Source organism: Mirounga angustirostris, unplaced genomic scaffold, assembly GCF_029215605.1.
Source record: "Mirounga angustirostris isolate CCGP_5_RB_7025 unplaced genomic scaffold, mMirAng1.0.hap1 SCAF_1, whole genome shotgun sequence".
NCBI classification, from domain to species: Eukaryota; Metazoa; Chordata; class Mammalia; order Carnivora; family Phocidae; genus Mirounga; species Mirounga angustirostris.
Genome location: NW_026991709.1, coordinates 213155343 through 213173153, shown reverse-complemented (window position 1 = coordinate 213173153; position 17811 = coordinate 213155343). Strand labels below are relative to the sequence as shown.

The 17811-nt window shown below is 59.1% G+C and overlaps 3 protein-coding genes across 10 annotated transcripts in view; 2 read left to right on the top strand and 1 right to left on the bottom strand.

The window, feature by feature from the left end:
- Window positions 1-4219, top strand: part of TJP3 (tight junction protein 3) — a 19698-nt gene extending 15479 nt beyond the window's left edge. For 2 of the 3 annotated variants that reach the window (XM_064573398.1, XM_045863326.3), the window contains exons 16-21: window positions 1499-1569; window positions 1930-2140; window positions 2223-2323; window positions 2503-2766; window positions 3565-3611; window positions 3990-4219. In XM_064573398.1, coding sequence (XP_064429468.1) covers window positions 1499-1569; window positions 1930-2140; window positions 2223-2323; window positions 2503-2766; window positions 3565-3611; window positions 3990-4092 — 797 coding nt within the window. In that variant the 3' untranslated portion in view covers window positions 4093-4219. The remainder of the gene's footprint in view (window positions 1-1498; window positions 1570-1929; window positions 2141-2222; window positions 2324-2502; window positions 2767-3564; window positions 3612-3989) is intronic. The other variant, XM_064573404.1, reaches the window with a different exon arrangement.
- Window positions 4202-17811, bottom strand: APBA3 (amyloid beta precursor protein binding family A member 3). 6 transcript variants are annotated; one of them, XM_064573409.1, is made up of 11 exons: window positions 17672-17811; window positions 10407-11009; window positions 10279-10318; window positions 6946-7091; window positions 6711-6797; window positions 6461-6622; window positions 5855-6034; window positions 5562-5774; window positions 4851-4970; window positions 4615-4755; window positions 4202-4526 (listed from the first exon to the last, which is right to left on the bottom strand). In XM_064573409.1, exons 2-11 carry the CDS (start codon window positions 10980-10982, stop codon window positions 4455-4457), a joined length of 1737 nt encoding a protein of 578 aa, XP_064429479.1. In that variant the 5' UTR covers window positions 10983-11009; window positions 17672-17811; the 3' UTR covers window positions 4202-4454. The 6 variants fall into 6 exon arrangements, 5 of the variants coding, with proteins under 5 accessions (XP_064429479.1, XP_045719281.1, XP_064429489.1 ...); XM_045863325.3 differs by lacking the exon at window positions 17672-17811 and adding an exon at window positions 11656-11991; XM_064573419.1 differs by lacking the exons at window positions 6461-6622; window positions 6711-6797; window positions 17672-17811 and adding an exon at window positions 11656-11963.
- On the top strand, window positions 12551-15752 carry MRPL54 (mitochondrial ribosomal protein L54). The gene is made up of 3 exons (XM_045863324.3): window positions 12551-12715; window positions 13383-13548; window positions 14196-15752. The coding sequence occupies exons 1-3, from the start codon at window positions 12598-12600 to the stop codon at window positions 14326-14328; spliced, it is 417 nt and encodes a 138-aa protein (XP_045719280.1). The 5' UTR covers window positions 12551-12597; the 3' UTR covers window positions 14329-15752.

Here is a 17811-nt window from a genome sequence, read left to right as displayed (position 1 = left end):
GGTCTCTTGTCCTCGGTGGGAGGGATGAGTGAGGGAAGGCGGCGGATGTGTCCTGCACGGTGGCTCGCGGCTGGGGCTCCCAGGCACCGTGTTCGTGCCCACGTAAGGTGTGAGCGTTTCAGGAGGTGAGGCCCTTTGTCCGTTTGGCCTTCTCACTGCCCCGGGGGGCTCAGCAGCTTTCCGGAGGCTTTTCTAAGAGCACCCTGGGACGCAGGGCCTGTGGGACAGGAACTTGGTGGGAGGAGGAGGAGGCCCCTGGGTGTGGTTCAGAGAGCCATAGTGTCAAACGAAGCAAACAACGGAGCCAGTGTCCGTGAGGATGCGGGAATCGGGGCCCTCCTGCGCGGCTGGGGGAATGGCGGGGGGCGGCCACTGGGGAGGACAGGTGGCAGCTCCTCAGAAAGTGAAACACAGAGTCACCACCCGACCCAGCCAGCGAGTCCGTGTCTGGATCTACACCCAAGAGAAGTAAAGGCAAGGGCTCACACTGGGATCTGCCCCCCTACGTTCCCAGCAGCATCGTCCACAGCGGCCAAACCACGGACACGACCCAAGGCCAGTGAATAAACACAGTGTGGTCCATCCACACGCTGGAACATGATCCAGCCTTAGAAAGGAAGGGACCCCGACACCTGCCATGACTCGGAGGGACCCCGAGGACACTGGGCTCAGTGAGAGGAGCCAGACCCAGGACACATCCCGCAGGACCCCACTCCCAGGACGTCCCCAGAGGAGTCCCGTCCACAGAGACAGAAAGGAGAGGGTGGGAGCCGGGGCTGGGGCAGGGGGTGGGGAGTCCTGCTTCACGGGGACAGAGTCTCCGTGTGGGGAGATGGAACGTTCTGGAGACGGAGGGTGGGGGTGGTCGCAGGACCGCGTGAGGGTGCTTCATGCCGCTGAGCTGTGCGCTAAAAGACGGTTGAGGTGGTACATTTTATGTTATGCACGTTTTATAACAATAAAAAAACAGGTAAGGTTGTGTTTCCCCCATTCCTTTTAGGCCCCCCGGGCAGGGCGGGTCTCCCCCTTCAGCTGCCTGGCTACACTAGAGGGCTTCCTGGAGGAAGCAGTGCTCTATCTCAAGTCCTAGAGGACAGATGGGGGGTGGGAGAGCAGCTTCCTTTGACACAGTCTGAGCAAAGGCCTCGAGCTGGGGTCAAGTCTGGGAGAGCCAGTGTCTGGAACACAGACTCCAAATGAGGCTCCTCACCCTGCCCCGTGTTGGCTCTGTGACCCTGAGCCAGTGACCTTATGTCCCTGAGGCTGTCTCCCATCTGCCTGATGGGTCAGTAGCAGTGTAGGCCATGGTCAGCTGGGAGACTGAGTGCAGTGAGTGTCAGGCACATGGCTAGGGGGGCTGCTGCTGTTGTTAGGATTGCTCGCAGGGCGATGGGGAGCCATGGTGGGTTCTTGAGCGGGGGAGGGGCAGGGAGGCTTGAATTTGAGTGGCCAGGGGGATGCCCTTCTGAAGCTGCCGGGTTCTCTCTCCCCTCCACAGACAGTGTGTTGAGGACAGATAGCCCCTCCAAGATCATCAAGCTGGACACCGTGCGCATGATTGCGGAGAAAGTAAGCAGGGCCCTGCTGTGGGTCCTGTTTCAAGGGTGGGGAAACCAAGGCCCAGGTCTCCGACCTGTTCTTGCCCCATGCTGCACAGCAGGGACTCCCACGGCGCCCCTCGGGGAGGTGTTGTGATGTGGGGGCTTGGGAGGGACACAGTGGCGAGCCCTGGGCTCTCCCAGCCTCCCCCACCACCCCCACCCCTCCGACATGCCAGCTTGCGGTGCGAGGCTGGGGCCCACCTTGACCTTGGCCCTTCACCTGCATCTCTGATCAGCTGATCTTTCACCTGCCTCTTGACCCGTCTCCTGCTCTGTCTCTGCGGTCTGTCCCCCCCCCCCCCCCGTCTCCACTGCGGGCTGGGCCCAGAACAAGCACGCGCTCTTGGACGTGACGCCGTCAGCGGTCGAACGCCTCAACTACGTGCAGTACTACCCCATCGTGGTCTTCTGCGCCCCCGAGAGCCGCCCGGCCCTCAAGGCCCTACGCCAGTGGCTGGCGCCCGCCTCCCGCCGCAGCACCCGCCGCCTCTACACGCAAGCCCAGAAGCTACGGAAGCACAGCGAACACCTCTTCACGGGTGGGCCGGGAGCTGGGGATCCGGGGCCGGCGGTGGGGCCTGGGCCGAGTCTCTCCGCCGTGCTGATGCCCCCTCCCCACAGCCACCATCCCCCTGCGTGGCACGAGTGACGGTTGGTACGAGGAGCTCAAGGCCATCATCCGCGAGCAGCAGACCCGGCCCATCTGGACGGCCGAGGACCAGGTACCGGGTCAGGGCTGGGGGCGTGTCCGCGGTCAAGATTTGGCCTGAGGTCAGGCTCTTGACCTGTTTTGGGACTGAGGTCAAAGGCTGGTGTCCTGGGTCGCGGATCTGGTCTGAGATGAGGCAGGGCCTGGCTTGGTGGCGGGGTCTTGGCTCAGCTTGGCCTCCCCGCCCCACAGCTGGACAACTCCTCGGAGGACAACCTGGAGCTCCCTCACCGCGGCCTGGCCGACAGCTCTGCAGATCTGAGCTGTGACAGCCGGGTCAACAGCGACTACGAGACAGATGGCGAGGGCTACACAGACGGCGAGGGCGGGCCCCACACGGACGTGGACGAGGGTCCCCCGGCGCCAGCTCTGGCCCGGTCCTCGGAGCCCGTGCTCATGGATGAGCCCCAGAGCCCGCGGGATCATGGGAGAGCCTCCGGTCCCCGAGGGGCCCAGGTGAGCAGGGCACGGGGGTGGCCCTGGCAAGGGTCTTGGGATGCGGCTGAGACACACGGTGCGGTGAACCTGTTTCCCCCCAGGATATCAACAAACAGAAGCTTCTCTGCTGAGATCAGTATCTCAGACCCAGACCTAGGCTATTTGAATGCATGGGTCACTGAACAACTTAAAACAAATGTTTCCACCGCTGTGTTTCCTTATGGAATAGATACATCTTGACGTCACAAGGTGGTTGTTTTAAACTCAATGCACTTACCCAAGTCCCAGCCCATACGACTTGGGTGTTTACCAAAAACAAGTATTTATATAGTATTTATTCTTTGTGAGGCTGCCTCAGCCCCCACAGTGCCTTTCTATAAATTTGACAAAGGTACCCCTTCCTCCAGGCCCTCTTTAGTTAAATGTGAAAATGTACAAATCTCTGATGTGCTCCCAGGAGTTGTGCAGTACCCGACCTGCTCAACTGTCCATGGCAGCTTGCTTATGGGGCAGGCACTATCCTGAGCACTTTCCATATATGAACTTATTTATGAACAGCCCTCAGGAATTTTGCAGATGGGAAACCCAACTCCTCCTTTGCCGACAGGCTAGGGGATCTCAGCCAAGGCCTTCCCCCCCAATCCCAGGATATCTTCTCACTAAAAATTAGAGACGAGTTGCAGACCTGTGTGGGGCTAGGAGAGAACCCGTGGGCAGCACTGCCTGGGCCAAGGTGGGGAGTTGGGACAGGGGTGCTCTTCATTCCAGTTTATCTTACTTTGGGGGAAGTGCTGACCTCCTTTCCCCCACTCCTAGGTAGACAGCCACCCCCACCACGGTCAGTGGCGACAGGACAGCGTGCGGTAAGAGCCCCCGTACTCCAGACTGGAGCCCCTCAGCCCTTTTCCTGGGACTCAGGCTCAGGGGATGAAGGGACCTAGAACCAAGCTATGTCTAAATGTGCTCCCATCCTTCTGGGCGAGATGAAAGCAGAGGGGCCAATCCCACCCCATGTAGTCAGGGCCCGCTTCCTCAGAAGACTGGGACAGCTTCCGGAAGGAGAGGACATGAGATGGGGCTTTGAAAGATGTGTAGGAGTTCGTTAATGAGGCCTGACCCCTAAATGAGCAGTCCTGCTCGTCTCTGTCCACACCCATTGTGCCTAGCAGAGTCAGCCTCAGGTAAGGGTAGTTCAAGCCTCCCCACCGCCCACAGCCTCCCCTCTGTTTCCTGATCCCCAGGACCTACGGGCGGGAGGCCCTGAAGAAGAAGTTTACACGAGCTCGAGACATGGAGTCCTCTGACGAGGACGGCTATGACTGGGGTCCGGCTACTGACCTGTGACCCCTCCCAGGTGGCCAGCTGACCCATATTCCTTTCTCCCCACTGGCGCTGGGACTCGGATTTCCCATTCAGAACCTAGAACCCCACTTCCTTCTGCCAGTCTTTAATAAATAGAGTATTTTCACAACACTGGCTTCTGGAGATTTCTGGGAAGCACACGGAGTGAGAGTCGGTCCTATTTTTCCTCTCTCAACCCCACAGACCTCGATCCAAGATTTTACCCGTTTTTTTTAAGCATTTAATGTTTTACATCAGAAAATAACACGGCGCCAAGAAGCCCTGGAGGCCCCGCGACGGGCTCCCAGGGCTGCTGGGGCTAAGGCACAGCAGAGGGAGGGAGGGAGGGGGGCGCTGGTGGCTGGTCACAGGTACACGGGCTGCTCCTGGCCGGTGAGCAGGCGGTAGGTGGCGGCCGGCATCATTTTGATGTGGACCTGGGGGGCCAGAGAGAAGGCCGGCGGCTCGGGCCGGGCCCGCACTGGCAGGAGGGCCCCCGCCCCCGCCCGCCCGCTGCCCACACACCTCCGTGTGGGCCTCGGTGAGCAGCTCGATGATGCGGGCGTGCGGCGTGGCCACCACGCTGTGCCCGTTGATCTCGATGATGCGGTGCCCCACACGCACACCCCCGCGCTCTGCGATGCCGCCCCGGAGGAGACTGCAGATCTGGAGGGGACAGGGAGGGGCCGCGGCTGCTCAGGCGGCCGTGCTCGGGGCCACCAGTCCCACCCCCCGACCCCGTCCTGGGGCTGGGGTCTCACGATGCCGTCCTCCACGCAGAAGCCTAGCTGTTCACGGGCGTGGGGCCGGCGGATGATGGCTGTGGTGACCGGCGGGCAGTGGATGATGCTGAGGGTCACCAAGGTCTGTGACTTCACCTCCTGTGCAGGACACGGGCTGTTGGCCTAGCGGGGCCTCTCGGTACACTGCAGCCCCCTGGGGCCTCAGTTTACCCACTCGTGAAATGGAGCTTCAGAGTCACGGCTCTAGATTCTAGAAGACCCCTTGAGAAGCAGTTAAGAACACAGACTCAAGCAGGGCGGCCTCGGGTCGGAGCGGTGACCTCTCCCCTCCTTATCTGCGGCCTCAGTTTCCCTGTCGAGAGCACATTTCTAGCAGCGTCTGCCACACTCAAACGTAACATGCTGCGTGGACCATGTCCGGCCCGCCCTTCTAACCTGGCCAGGTCCTTCCCTGCTCCAGGCCTCAGTTTCCCCAGCTGGCAACAAGGGTCAAGACTCAAGAACACACTGGCTGCCTCGGGGCAGAGAGGAAGGCTCCCAACCCTGCAGCTAGACCGCCTGGGTTCAAATCCTGCCCTCACCCCATCAAGGCCCCCCCGGACCAGTAGCGTCCCCTCTCCAAGGCTCCGTCTCCTTGAGCACACCGGCGCGGGTAGGACTTCATGCTCTACCTTGCGCCTTCTGGACCGCGCCAGGGAAGGGCACCCGGCTACCCTGCAGGGGACTCACGCGGACGGCGGCCTGGCAGGCGGCCAGGGGCAGCCCCACCAGGCTGGTCCCATTGATGGCAGTGAGGCGGTCCCCGATGCTGAGGGCCCCTGAGCGCTCGGCGGGACCCCCATGCAGCAGGTTGGCGATGACAGCCGTGGGCAGCAGAGAGCCCCAGCCCGACTCCACCAGGGCCACGCCCAGGCCCTCGCCCCGGCGCTTCTCGATGCACACCTGGGAGGGGGACACGGGGTGGGGGGCATGAGGGCTGCTCTGTTGGGGGGCTGGCGGGGGCCACCAGCCTGCTTGCTCACCTCCCTGCAGTTCTCGCTGTTGGAGAAGTGGTCGAGGTCCCCATTGTGGAGGTGGCCGGGGCCCGCGGCGCCCTGGCTCTGCTGGGCGCCCACCTGGTTGGGGTCGACGCCGCTTTCCCGAAGGAACTGGCTGTAGGCCACAGTGAAGGCCTGGCCGATGGCCTGAGCGATGAGCTGGGCCTGCAGGCCGATGGGCAGCATCTCTCAGGGGGGTGTCCCACCCACCTCCTTCAGGTCCCCCAAACCCTCCGGCATCCTCAGAGCCAAGCCCTCCCACCCCCATGGGGCGCAGGATTCCCAGGAGACAGCGCGATGCCCTGTGGCTTCGGGGACTGTGGAAACCAGCCCCTGTCTTGGGGAATCTGTGGGGGGCAAGGGGAGGGGAGGGAGACAGGCCCGGAGCGGGGAGGTTCAGGGGTCAGCTGCCAGTCTCCAAGGCTTACGGGAAGGACCAGGGGCTTCGGGGGTGGGAAGGGAGACAGCGGCCCGCGCCGAGGACCAATGGAAGGATGCTGTGGTGACGGTGTGGCCAGGTGGGCTCTGGAAGAGGGTGGGGCCGGCCCGAGTCCCCCTCTCCCCCAGGACGCCCAGAGCGGGGCTGCTCACGTCCTCGGAGTGGAAGACGTGGCAGAGCATCTTGTAAAGCCTATGGCTGTGGGCCTGGGATGCCGGCCGCCGCGCCAGCCGCCGCCTGGCCATGAGCACTAGCACGCTGCCAATGTCAGCAATGTAGGAGATGGTCTGCAGGGCGTGGTCCATCATGGCCTCCTGGAGCAGGGGGGAGACCAGGCCTGGGCGGGCTGTGCGGGCGCTGGGCGGGGCCCCCGCCCCCCGGAGGCCGGGCCTGGCCCCGTACCTGGGAGTCGGCCGTCAGAACCTTGACCCTCTTGGTGGACACAAAGAGGTCCACTTCCGTCATGGGCTGGGTCTCCCCATCAGGGGCCTGTGGGGGTGGGTGGGAGGTGGAGGCCCACGAAGACCCAGCCTCTGCCGCGCTGGGCTCCAGGGGCCTTGGAGGACCTGGCCGGCAGCCCACCCACCCACCCGCCCACTGGCCCCAGGGAACTCCACCTGCCCAGCCCTGGCTTCACCTTGACACGGTCCATCGCCTCCCGGGCCTGGGCCATGCGTGTGCTGGGGGGTGGGTTCCGCTCGGACACCAGCTGGGTGGAGCCCAAGTATTTGGCCCCAAATATGACACCGTCTAGGAGGTCTTCATGGTCACAGGGACCAGGTACTAAAGGCAACAGTGGAGGAGGGTCAGCCCCTGTGAGCCCTGAGCCACGCATGTCCAACCCCACAGGCTCTGCCCTGGGTCTTGGCTCCCTCAGTGGTCTGGAAGCACAGTGTTCCACCCCATGGCTTAGCGCTCTTGAGCCACACACATCCGCCCACTGTTCCAGAACCATCCCATTAGCAGGAGCCACAGACATCCACAGCCTCTTGTTGGTCTAGAGCCAGCTGAACTCTGTCCACGGCTCAAGGACTCCAGGGCAGAGGACCCAGTGTCAGGAGCCCTCTGAGAGTCTAGAACCACGGCAGGATCCAAAAACCGCTCTAGCCTTCAGGCACCTCCACCTTGTGTTTCTAGAATTCTGTCATCAGGCTAGAACCAGGCCGTCCCATTTCTAAAACCAGCAACATTATAAAACCATAGTCACCTGTACTCAATGGTTCTGGAATCCCCCGAATCAATCTGAAGCCATTTAGCCTTGCCCACTGTTCTAGATTTCTCCCTTGTCAGCCCAGGACTGGAGACAACTCTACTCCATAGTTGTAGAACTGCCCAATCAGAGTAGGAAGAGACAACGTCCCACATGTCTAAAACTCACACCGTCCAGAACCCCAAATGGCTTCCATTTGGGGTTCTAGAGCTCCCTGACAGCTCTCAAACCACAGAATTCTGCAGGGTCTAGAAATCAGCACCCCTCCAGAACCACATTTTCCCACTCTGTGATTCTGTAACTTCTTAATCATGATGGCATTGGGTAGCTCTTCCTATGGTTCTAGAACATCCTCAAATAGTCGGGACACCTTAGCTGTCCCCAGTGAGTCTAAGAATGATCTGAGTAGTCCAGAAATGGACTACTCTGCACATAGTTCTAGAATTCCACCAACCTAGCCCAGAACCACACAGAACTCTGCCGTCGAGCTCCGTAATTCCCTGAGTAATCTAGAACCAGCCAGTTCTCCCAGAATGTCCTAACCAGGAGTGGTTGCTTTTTTGGGTTAGAACTGCAGGCGCAGGCCCCAGCTCTGGATGATTCCAAGTAAATTTAAACTATAGCCTGTTCTGCCCATTCTCTTTCGTGATCTAAGATTCTGGAACAACAGAACTCCACTCTGGGGTTCTAGAACCGCACCATCCAATATGCTAGCAGCCAGGCACGTGTGGGGATTGGGCACCTGAAATGTGGCACCTGAAAATGCACACTAGATTTTAAAAATTTAGTATGAAAAAAGGGTAAAATAATTATAAGATATTGATTATATGTGGAAACGACACCTTATATAGATTGAGTTAATTAAAATGTTATTACTTTTTCCTGTTTTTTTTTAAGTTTTTGTTTTTTAAGTAATCTCTACACCCAAAGTGGGGCTCGAAATCATGACCCCGAGATCAAGAGTTGCACGTCCTCTGACCGAGCCAGTCAGGCACCCCTATGTTTATTTTTTAAAGCAGATCACTAGGAAATTAAAAGTTACACACAGGGGTGCCTGGCTGGCTCAGCTGTTTGAACATCTGACTCTTGATTTCAGCTCAAGTCATGATCTCAGGGTCATGGGATCGAGCCCTGTGTCAAGCTCCACGCTCAGCAGGGAGGCTGCTTAGGATTTTCTTTTTTTCTTTTTTAAGATTTTATTTGTGTATTTGAGAGAGAGTAGGCACAAGCAGGGGGAGCGACAGAGGGGGAGGGAGAAGCAGGGAGCCCAACGTGGGGCTCAATCCCAGGACCTTGAGATCATGACCTGAGCCAAGGGCAGATGCTTAACAAACTGAGCCACCCAGGCACCCCTGCTTGGGATTTTTCTCTCTCCCTCTGCCTCTGCCCCTCCCCCTGCTAGCATGCACGCACTCTCTCTCTTTCAAAATAAATAAAATCTTTTTTAAAAAAAGTTACACATCATTAAGCGACTGCCTTCGGCTCAGGTCATGATCCTGGAGTCCCGGGATCGAGTCCCGCATCGGGCTCCCTGCTCGGCAGGGAGTCTGCTTCTCCCTCTGACCCTCCTCCCTCTCATGCTCTCTGTCTCTCATTCTCTCTCTCTCTCAAATAAATAAATAAAATCTTTAAAAAAATAAAAATAAAAATAAAAAAAGTTACACATCATTCACATTATGATTCTATTGTATAACATGACTCTAGAACTTTTTGATTACTCTGGAATCAGACAGCCCTGTCCACAGTGCTAGAACACCCCCTGAGCTAGAATCGTAGAAAGCTCTATTCACCCCATGATTACGAAACCCCCAGTCTAGACAGCTCTGTTCACCATTCTAGAACACTATCAGCCCAGGTTCTTTTAATCTAGAACCAAGGCCAAATTCTGGAACTCCCAAGGTGAGTCATGGCTCCACCCATGATTCCAGCACCTTCTTGGAACTGTAAGTCCAAACCAGCTTCACTTTCCTACAACCATAAAACTTGTTCTTTGACTTACAGCCTCAGGTAGTTTGGGGGGAAATCCTGGAACATTCTAGGTGCCCAGAACTGGTTCTTTCCATGCTTTCAGGGCAGAAATTGAGAAACTTTTTTTTTTTTTTTTAAAGCAGGCTCCACACCCAACGTGGAGCTTGAACTCACAGCCCTGAGATCAAGACCTGAGCTGAGCTCAAGAGTTGGACACTTAAGTGACTGAGCCATCCAGGCATCCCAAGATCGACAAACTTTTTACGCAGGGGGCCCAACAGTAAATACGTTTGTCTTTGTGGGCCAGATGGTCTGGACTGCAACTACTCAACCTGGCCACTGTAACATGAAAACCACGGTAGACAATACGTAAATGAATGGGCATGACGGTGTCTCAATAAAACTTTATTTCTGGACACTGAAATTTGAGTTGCACATTGTTTTCATGCATCAAGAAATACTATTCTGTTTTTTTCCAACCACTTAAAAATGTAAAACCCACAAGACATGCCAGAACAGGTGGGTTGGATTTGATCGCAGATGGCAATTTGCCAAGCCCTGCTCTAGAACCATGCTAAAATGCCACACATGCCCTTCCATCCCCTATTCATTCTAGAACATTCTCACCACTCTCTCTCCCCTCCCAGACCATCCGGAATCTACTCAACCAACCTCGGAGCCTCTCTAGGAACAATTCCTTACTGGCAAACTTTATGCCATTTTGGGAGAAGCCTGATTGGGGCGATTCTGAAATTGCTAAGTCCCTGGGGCCAGGGTGGGCAGGACACTCACCCTCCTGGAGGGCAGGGTATGGCACCAGGGTCTTGGGGCTCTGGAAGAAGACAGAAGAGGGGCAGGACTGAGTCCCCTGGCTTGGTTCCTGGCAGCAGAGGCAGCCTGGGGGGCGGGACAGGCTCTACCTGGGTACTGGCAGGCGGTTCTTCAGGAGCAACCAGAGGTACCGTCTCCAGCCACGGTTCCGGGGAGCTGCTTGAGCTCCTGCTGCCACCATGCTCGGCAGAAGCTCCCTCCGCCCATTCTGGGGCACTGGTATCTCCATCTGGGTCCTCAGGGGGCTGCAGCGGGCGAGGGGCAGGGTCCGGAGGCTCCTTGGGACAAGACTGGGAAGGAGGGCATTCCTGGCAGTGCAAAAGGCTCAGCAGGTCGTCCCGGCCGGCCTCGGCAGACAAGAGTCCATGGGCATCAGCAACGTCCTGGGAGGCCAGGCCGTGGCCCGTGGCCACGTGCAAGGGGCAGGGAGGTCCATCCGGCGACGAGCCCACCAGATCACCAGGCAGAGCCTCAAACCGTTGCACCAGGTCCTCAACACTTGGCCCATCGAGTTCCATCTGACTCAGGCTGCCGGACCGTCCCGGCACCGGGTCCCACTGGCAGTTGGGGGTGAGGTCCTGGGAAGGTGGAATTGTGTCCCTGGGCTCCTCCAAGTCCATAGCTGGAGGGCCTGAGGGAGACTGGGAAGTTGTCAGGAATTCCATGCCTGGACCCCAGGCTCAGGCCAACATCTGAAAGAGAGATTCAAAGATAAGATTTCCTGACTGCCAACGTGGTGCCAAGCTCTAGGTGGGTGCTGTTCATGTAGAACACAGAATTTAATCCCCACCATACCCTGCAAGGAAGGGTCCGCTATGATCTCCAATTTATAGAAGAGGAAATCAAGATGCAGAATAGGCAGTTGTAAGACAGTGGCTTCATAGGCTCCGAACCCCGGAGTACTCCCCTGTACCTGTCAGCCCAGGCCTCTCCCCACCCGTGGACCCTGTTCCCCCAGACTTGGTTCTTCCAAGTCTCCCCCCACCGCGTCGTGTAACCCAGGCTGGAGACACAGCCTGACTATACAGACCCGGTAGGTGCAGGTCCCCGAGACCTCGGACTCAGGACCTCAGCCCAAGACTAGATCCAGGACACCAGACTTAATACTAGAGCTCCAAGACGCCAGAAAGCAGAGCCTACTCTCAAAACTTCCAATGCCACGCTCAAGATCAACCCCGGACTCTGACCCGGACCTCAGAACCCAGCCTGAAGACGTAACTCCACCTAAAGCTAGGAGTTAAGACCCCGGTCCTCTCGCAGACCCCAGCCCCAAGACTTCAGACCCCCTTCTTTAGCCGCCAGCTCCAGACCCCGCTCTGCCCCCGCCGGGACACTCACTTTCCAAACCGAGGTGGCCTCACACCGCGAGGCCCCCCAGAACCCCACGCCCCCAGCCGAACAGTCCTCCAGCGGCCGCGGCTCGCCGATTCCCGGCCGCGGCGCCGGCAGGTCTGTCCGCGCAGCTCTCGGACCTACTGGGCTTGCGCGCGTTTGCGGGGGCCTGCTGGGAAATGTAGTTCTCCCAGCTAGCCTCGCCGTGCGGGAGCGCTAGGTGTCGGAATCAAGCGTTCGAATCCCGGGCCTCAGTTTACACGGAGTGGGAGTCCCGGCTGGCCTCTGGACCTATTTCCTCAATTACAAATTGGGATTAGTGATCACTGCCTGCCATCTACGGCTGTGGGCATGATTCCAATGGATGGCAGATGGGAAGAAATGGGACTGGGAAATATTAAAGTGAGGGGCGGTCTTTTTCGACTCGAGAGACACCGGAAGCAGCGCAGGGACCCTAATGTAGACGGGCTTCCGGTTTCGCTCACAGTTGGGGGCGGAATGGCAAGTCCTGGCCCAACTTTCCATCCCTGAGCTTCGCTTCCGCAATTAAACTGGGGATAATAATAGTACCTACCTCCTACTTGTGAGGACTAAACGAGATCGAGCTGGTTACGGATTTAGCAAAAGGGCTGGGATATAATGAGTCTATTAGGTATTCCCGAATTACTTTTAGACTTTCATTAATTGCTCATTGACTAGAATCAGGAATGCATAAGGCGTGATCTTAAAGTAAGTGATAACTGAAGAAGGGCAATAAGTAAATGAAATATCTCGAAAGTCCCCTCTTAACAGTAACAGGAGATCTAAAAGTTTTAAAGAAGGCACCCTGAACGCCTAAGACTGGAATACTACATTTCCCAGAAATCTCTACGAGCCTACAACTCCCAAGCACCCCCTGGCCGCTCTCGTCTCCCGGAAAAGGGCACGTGCCGGCAGTCAGCATACGTCATGGCGGCCAGACGTCTCTTTGGGGCTACGTGGACCTGGGCCGGCTGGCGGGCCCGGGAGCTCCCGGTCCCTGCCGAGCCTGGAAGGCTCCTGGTACGGGGTTATGCCAAGAGACCGGGTGAGCTGGGTTAAGAGGGACCCAGAGGGGAGAGGGTTGGGACATTGGGGAGTTAGTAGTGCGCAGGCGCTGGCTTGGGAGGTGCTTCCTAGAATCAGTGCGCAAGCGCAAAGAGGCAGGCGCTGAGCTATGTGCGCAGGCGCAGTTTGAGGTACCTGGGCCGTGATTGGACTCACTGCGCAGGTGCGGGGTGTTTTTCTTGCGGTGGCCGGGGGGGCGCGGGGGGGGCGGAGGGCGGTGTCCTGAGCTTGGGATCCAGCCCTGGCTGGGCCTTTTAAAGGCACTGTGTGATCTTGAGCAAGTCGCCACCGGAACTTTGAGGACGCAGTGGGGCCCAGCTGAGGTTTAGCCACTGAAGCAAAGGCAGAATCACCCGGGTATAGCCTGGCCTGACCTCCTTTGTTGGAAGGAGGGAATTGACAAAATGTGGGGCCTTCAAGACGCATACCCGCCCTTTTTCCGTGAGATAAACAGAATTGGAAAGCAGTGACCTGGTCACTGGAAGCGTCAGTGTTTAATGCAGTATCCACGTCCCACTTAAAATCATCTGGGGTGCAGCAGACCGTCTAGTCAGGGGCCCGGGTCCACCTGGAGAAAGAGAGGTCAGAAGGGAAGGCCAGCCTCCCGAGGACGCAGCTGGCAGAAATGACTCTCTCCCACCCCCCAGTCATGAAGGGGGGCAAAGGCGGCAAAGGTGGAGTGGCCAGTGAGGCCCTGAAGGACCCAGACGTGTGCACAGACCCCGTCCGACTCACCACACATGCCATGGGCGTCAACATCTACAAGGAGGGCCAGGACGTGGTCCTGAAGCCAGACGCGGAGTACCCCGAGTGGTGAGTGAGCCAGGCTGGAGAGCCCCGAGAGCGCATGCCAGGGCAAGGTCTCAGATCTGAGGTTTCCATAGGGCCTCCCTGGGGAGGGGAGGCGTGACTCAAGACCTGAGTGGGTGGAAGGAGCTTTAAAGGTAGAGGGAAGAGTCCGTGCAAAGGCCCTGGGGCAGGACTGCGCCTGGTTTGTTAGCAGAACAGCGGGACGTGAAGGTGGAGAATAGAGGGAGATGGGGCAGGGAGGGGATGGATCTCGGCCTTTGCAGGGCCAGGGGGGATACAGGGAAGATTTTGCTCTTGGCCCCAGGACCAGTAGCAGGACACTGAAGCCATTGACCTGTGCTGATCCTTAAAGCTTAGGGAAGCTTCCGAAAGGTTGAGTGGGTGGGTGGGGAGGTGTTCCCGGCACAGACAATGGCCAGGAGGCAGCACAAGACTTGGTGTGTGCCCACCTCCAGTACCAGCGCCACTGGGATGGGGCAGCTTTTCCACAGCCAGGAACCCAGCTCGGGGTGGGAGGGCGTGCCCCGGGATCATGCCGCCACCATGTGGCTGGGGGGCCCAGCCTGCTGCCACCTCTGCCCACGGTGCCCAGGGTTGGGGACCTCTGGGGGTCTGCCCTGCCTCCCTGACTCCTGCCCACGCCACGGCAGGCTGTTCCAGATGAACGTGGGCCCCCCCAAGAAGCTAGAGGAGCTGGACCCCGAGAGCCGGGAGTACTGGCGGCTGCTGCGAAAACACAACATCTGGCGTCATAACCGTCTGAGCAAGAACCAGAAGTTCTAGCGGGGAGGGGCCAGCCGCATGCAGCCACCAGGGGCCTCACCAGGCCCCGAAGGAGGACCCCCGCGGCGCAGAACATCTTCTCCACCCGGCCCCCATGGAAGACTTCATTTTCCTGGAGAAAACAGGGTTTTCTGAGAACAGAGGAGACCCCTGACCTGGTGCCTGTTTGGTCCCCACGGCGAGGCTGGATCAGGGCCCTGGGGGACCGACGCTGGCAGGCCCTGGCTGCTGTCTGGGTGGGCGGGCAGGGGGGTGCCTCAGGCCATTGGCTCCAGGGGGAGGTTTTTCTAGACAGGCCATCTCGGTCACAAGGGACTCAAACCCGTTCCAAACTATCCGAACATGAGAGAGAGACTGAAGCGTCCAGGGCGGGCTCTGCCTTCAGGTCGCTGGACTCGGGCTTCGGTATCCAGGTGACGGCTCTCTCTGGCTCTGGGTCCTTGTAGCCCCAGTGGGTAGTTCTGGACAGGGGTGGCCCCAGGACTCCTGGCTGACACCGCCTACCCAGTTTAGCAAGCCCAGCCAGAGGGAAGGGACTTCCTTTTCCTTCCTTTACCAAGGTCATGTGTTCTCTGCATTGGCCAGTTGAGCCCCAGGACCTAGGTGTACCCACTGTCCTCCTGTCACCCCACTAGTACCCAGGGCTCAACCTCCCCCGTGCCCACCCCACCAGGAAATGCATCCGGGAGTCTTGCATTTGGCACCAGGAACCTGACCCACAGCCTGAGTGAGAACCAGCTCCTAGCAGTCCCAGCTTCTGCCCTGCCTGGCTAGGGGAAGGATCGTGGGGCCCTGGGGTGAGGCCTGAGAGGGTATGCGGTTGCAGGGGGTGGAGTGGCGGGATGCGGGCACCACCTGGGGGGCTGGACCAGGGGCCCTCCAGGCTCCTCTGTGCTGTCTGGTCTAGCGGGGTGGGTGGGGCTGGGGACTAATTCTGCCTCGTCCCAGGAAACCGAGAGCCCTCATCCTCTTAGGAGGACTCTGCCAATCGGATTACCTGCCCTCCCTGGTGGCCCGCCCAGAGCAGGTCCCAACCCTCCCATGGATCCCCATGGCTCTCAGGGTAGAAACAAAGTTGTAATGGCCACAAGACCTGGCCAGACCTGCCTCCTGTCACCTCCCTGCTGGCACCTCGCTCACTCTACTTCAGCCCCAGGGGTACCTGGTGGTTCCTCCCACACACCAGGCTGGTCCTGCCCCAGGGCCTTTGAACATGCCATTCCCTCTGCCTGGGTGGCTCTTCCCACAGGTGTTCCCATGGCTCGCTCTTTTACCTTCTCCAGTTCTATGATGTCACCTCCAAGAGGCCCCCAAGCACCCTGTTAAACTGTAATCCTGCCACACACTCAGGATTGCCTCTTGTGGTTTTATTTTCTCAGCACTTATAACCAGCTGGTGTTTTATGTACGTATGTATTTATTTAATTGTGCTTCTTTCTTTCTCCCACTGGAGTGGCGGCTCCATCAGGGCAGGGATTTTTGTCTGTTCACCATCATGTCCGCATTACATGATGGATGGATGGATGGTGGGTGGGTGGGTGGGTGGATGGATGGATGGTGGGTGGGTGGGTGGGTGGGCAGGCGATTGACCCAGCTGCCACAAGGTAAAGAAGACATGGCCATGGGACTTGCGTATGAGATGCCAAGTGAACCGAGAAGAGCAGACTAGCTTGAACCCCAGTGGTGTGCACTGGTGTGAGGACTCAGAAGTGAGCCTATGGTCACTTCATGGACAGAGCTCAAAGGCAGGGTGCTGGTCACTTGCAGCTTCTGCCCTTGAGCCCCTCCCCTCCTGTCCTGACCCACGCTGCCCCGTCCCATGGGGAGGTCCCCTGTCATCCTGACACTAGGCCAGCCCCAAGCCTGGTCACACCCTGTTCCTTGCCCTCGATGGCCTCCTTGTCCTCAAGTCCAGCTGAGTGGTCATCAAGGGGTAAAACGATGGGCCCAGGACAGGCACATGGGAGCACGCAGTGAAAGCAGGGAATTTCTCAGAGAGCAGGAGGCCCAAGAGCCGGGGCTTGGCTGTGAAGGACGAGGCGCGGGCGGGGGACCTGGGCACAGAGTGGCTTGTGATGGCAGCCTTACTGTTCCAGAGCCTCACCATCCACCCCACGCCCGTCTGGCAGACCGGGAGGCTGAGGCCCCAGGCCAGGCCATTTCCTTCCTGAGACAGTACCAGTCTCCCTGCAGGGCAGGCTGAGGAGGTGGTTGAGGGGACCGGCATGGGTGGCCACGGACAGGCCGAGATGAGAGGGCTAGCTGGGCCCCAGACTCAGGCCGGTGGCCAGGCCCTGTCCAGAGCCTGTGCATGCTCCTTGGCCAGCAGCCGCAGGGATGCCTCCTCCAGGGTGAAGCTCTCTGTGAAGGCCGGACCAAAGGCATGGGGCCCGAAGGATGCCTGCAGCCCAGGCCCCGGCCCCAGGAGGCGCGGGAGGCCTGGCACGGCCGGGGGCCCGGGGCCCAGCCAGGGCTCCAGGGGCAGTGGCATGGCTGGGGGGCGGGCAAACGGCAGTGCTGGGGCCTCCGGGAGCCTTGGGGCTGCCACAGCCCCGGAGCCTGACTCCAGACGCTCCTGGCGGCGCCACTTGGCCCGGCGGTTCTGGAACCATACCTGGAGGTGGTGAGAGGGGTGCTCCCGGTTCAGGGCCCGTGGGGAGGAGCCAGCCCACTCTTCCCCACCCCACTGTGTCCTTTGGGGCTCCCAGCTTTGCAGGGTTCTGCCTGCTGTCCAGCCTGACTCCCACCTGCTGCTGTGCCAACACAGTGTTACCTGCCTCGAGCGAAGGATCCCCCCAGGGCCCCCATCAGATCAGCCCCAAGTCTCCTGAAGCTAAGCTCTCCTCACCACTCAGCCCAGCCCCTCGGGCTCCGCGGCCTCTCTTGGTCCCGGGCACCGGGTCTGAGCCGCTCGGCTCGGCACTGGACGCCCTTCACGAGCTCTGTCTCGGCCGCGCTCTGCCTCTCCGTCCCCCCGCTTCGCACCGGCTGGAAACGCCCCCAGTGTAACCCCTCCACAGCTGAGCGCACACTCCTGGATGCTTAGAGATCGCCTGTCCTCCTTTCTCTCTCTGTTTTTAAGATTTTATTTTTAATCTCCACACCCAATGTGAGGCTCGAACTCACAACCTTGAGGTCAAGAGTCACACGCTCTACCTGCCGAGCCAGCCAGATGCCCCAACCCTTTCTGCTTTCTAACTGGAAAACTTCTACTCAAACACCAAGGTCCCAGTCCCACATCCCCTCCTCTGGGAAGCCTTCCCAGCTTGGAGATCTGCTGCCTACACACCGGGAGGGTCCCGATCCGGCTCTGGCTCCCTCCCTGGGCTGTGGGGTGCCCTCACCTGCACGCGCACCTCGGGCAGGTGCACCTTGGCCGCTAGCTCCTCGCGGCTGTAAACGTCTGGGTAGTGGGAGGCCTCGAATGCCCTCTCCAGCTGGTGCAGCTGGTACGTGGTGAAGGTCGTGCGGTTCCTCCGGTGCT

Excerpts from the sequence above, each read along its gene's own strand:
- APBA3 (XM_064573409.1), bottom strand. The coding sequence starts at position 10,982 with ATGGAATTCCTGACAACTTCCCAGTCTCCCTCAGGCCCTCCAGCTATG. Across the intron at positions 6,035-6,460 it reads ACGTCTTCCACTCCGAGGAC|GCCCAGCTCATCGCTCAGGC; the intron begins GTGAGCAGCCCC and ends ATCGGCCTGCAG. Across the intron at positions 4,756-4,850 it reads TCTGCGTGGAGGACGGCATC|ATCTGCAGTCTCCTCCGGGG; the intron begins GTGAGACCCCAG and ends TGTCCCCTCCAG.
- MRPL54 (XM_045863324.3), top strand. The coding sequence starts at position 12,598 with ATGGCGGCCAGACGTCTCTTTGGGGCTACGTGGACCTGGGCCGGCTGG. Across the intron at positions 12,716-13,382 it reads GGGTTATGCCAAGAGACCGG|TCATGAAGGGGGGCAAAGGC; the intron begins GTGAGCTGGGTT and ends CCCACCCCCCAG. Across the intron at positions 13,549-14,195 it reads GACGCGGAGTACCCCGAGTG|GCTGTTCCAGATGAACGTGG; the intron begins GTGAGTGAGCCA and ends ACGCCACGGCAG.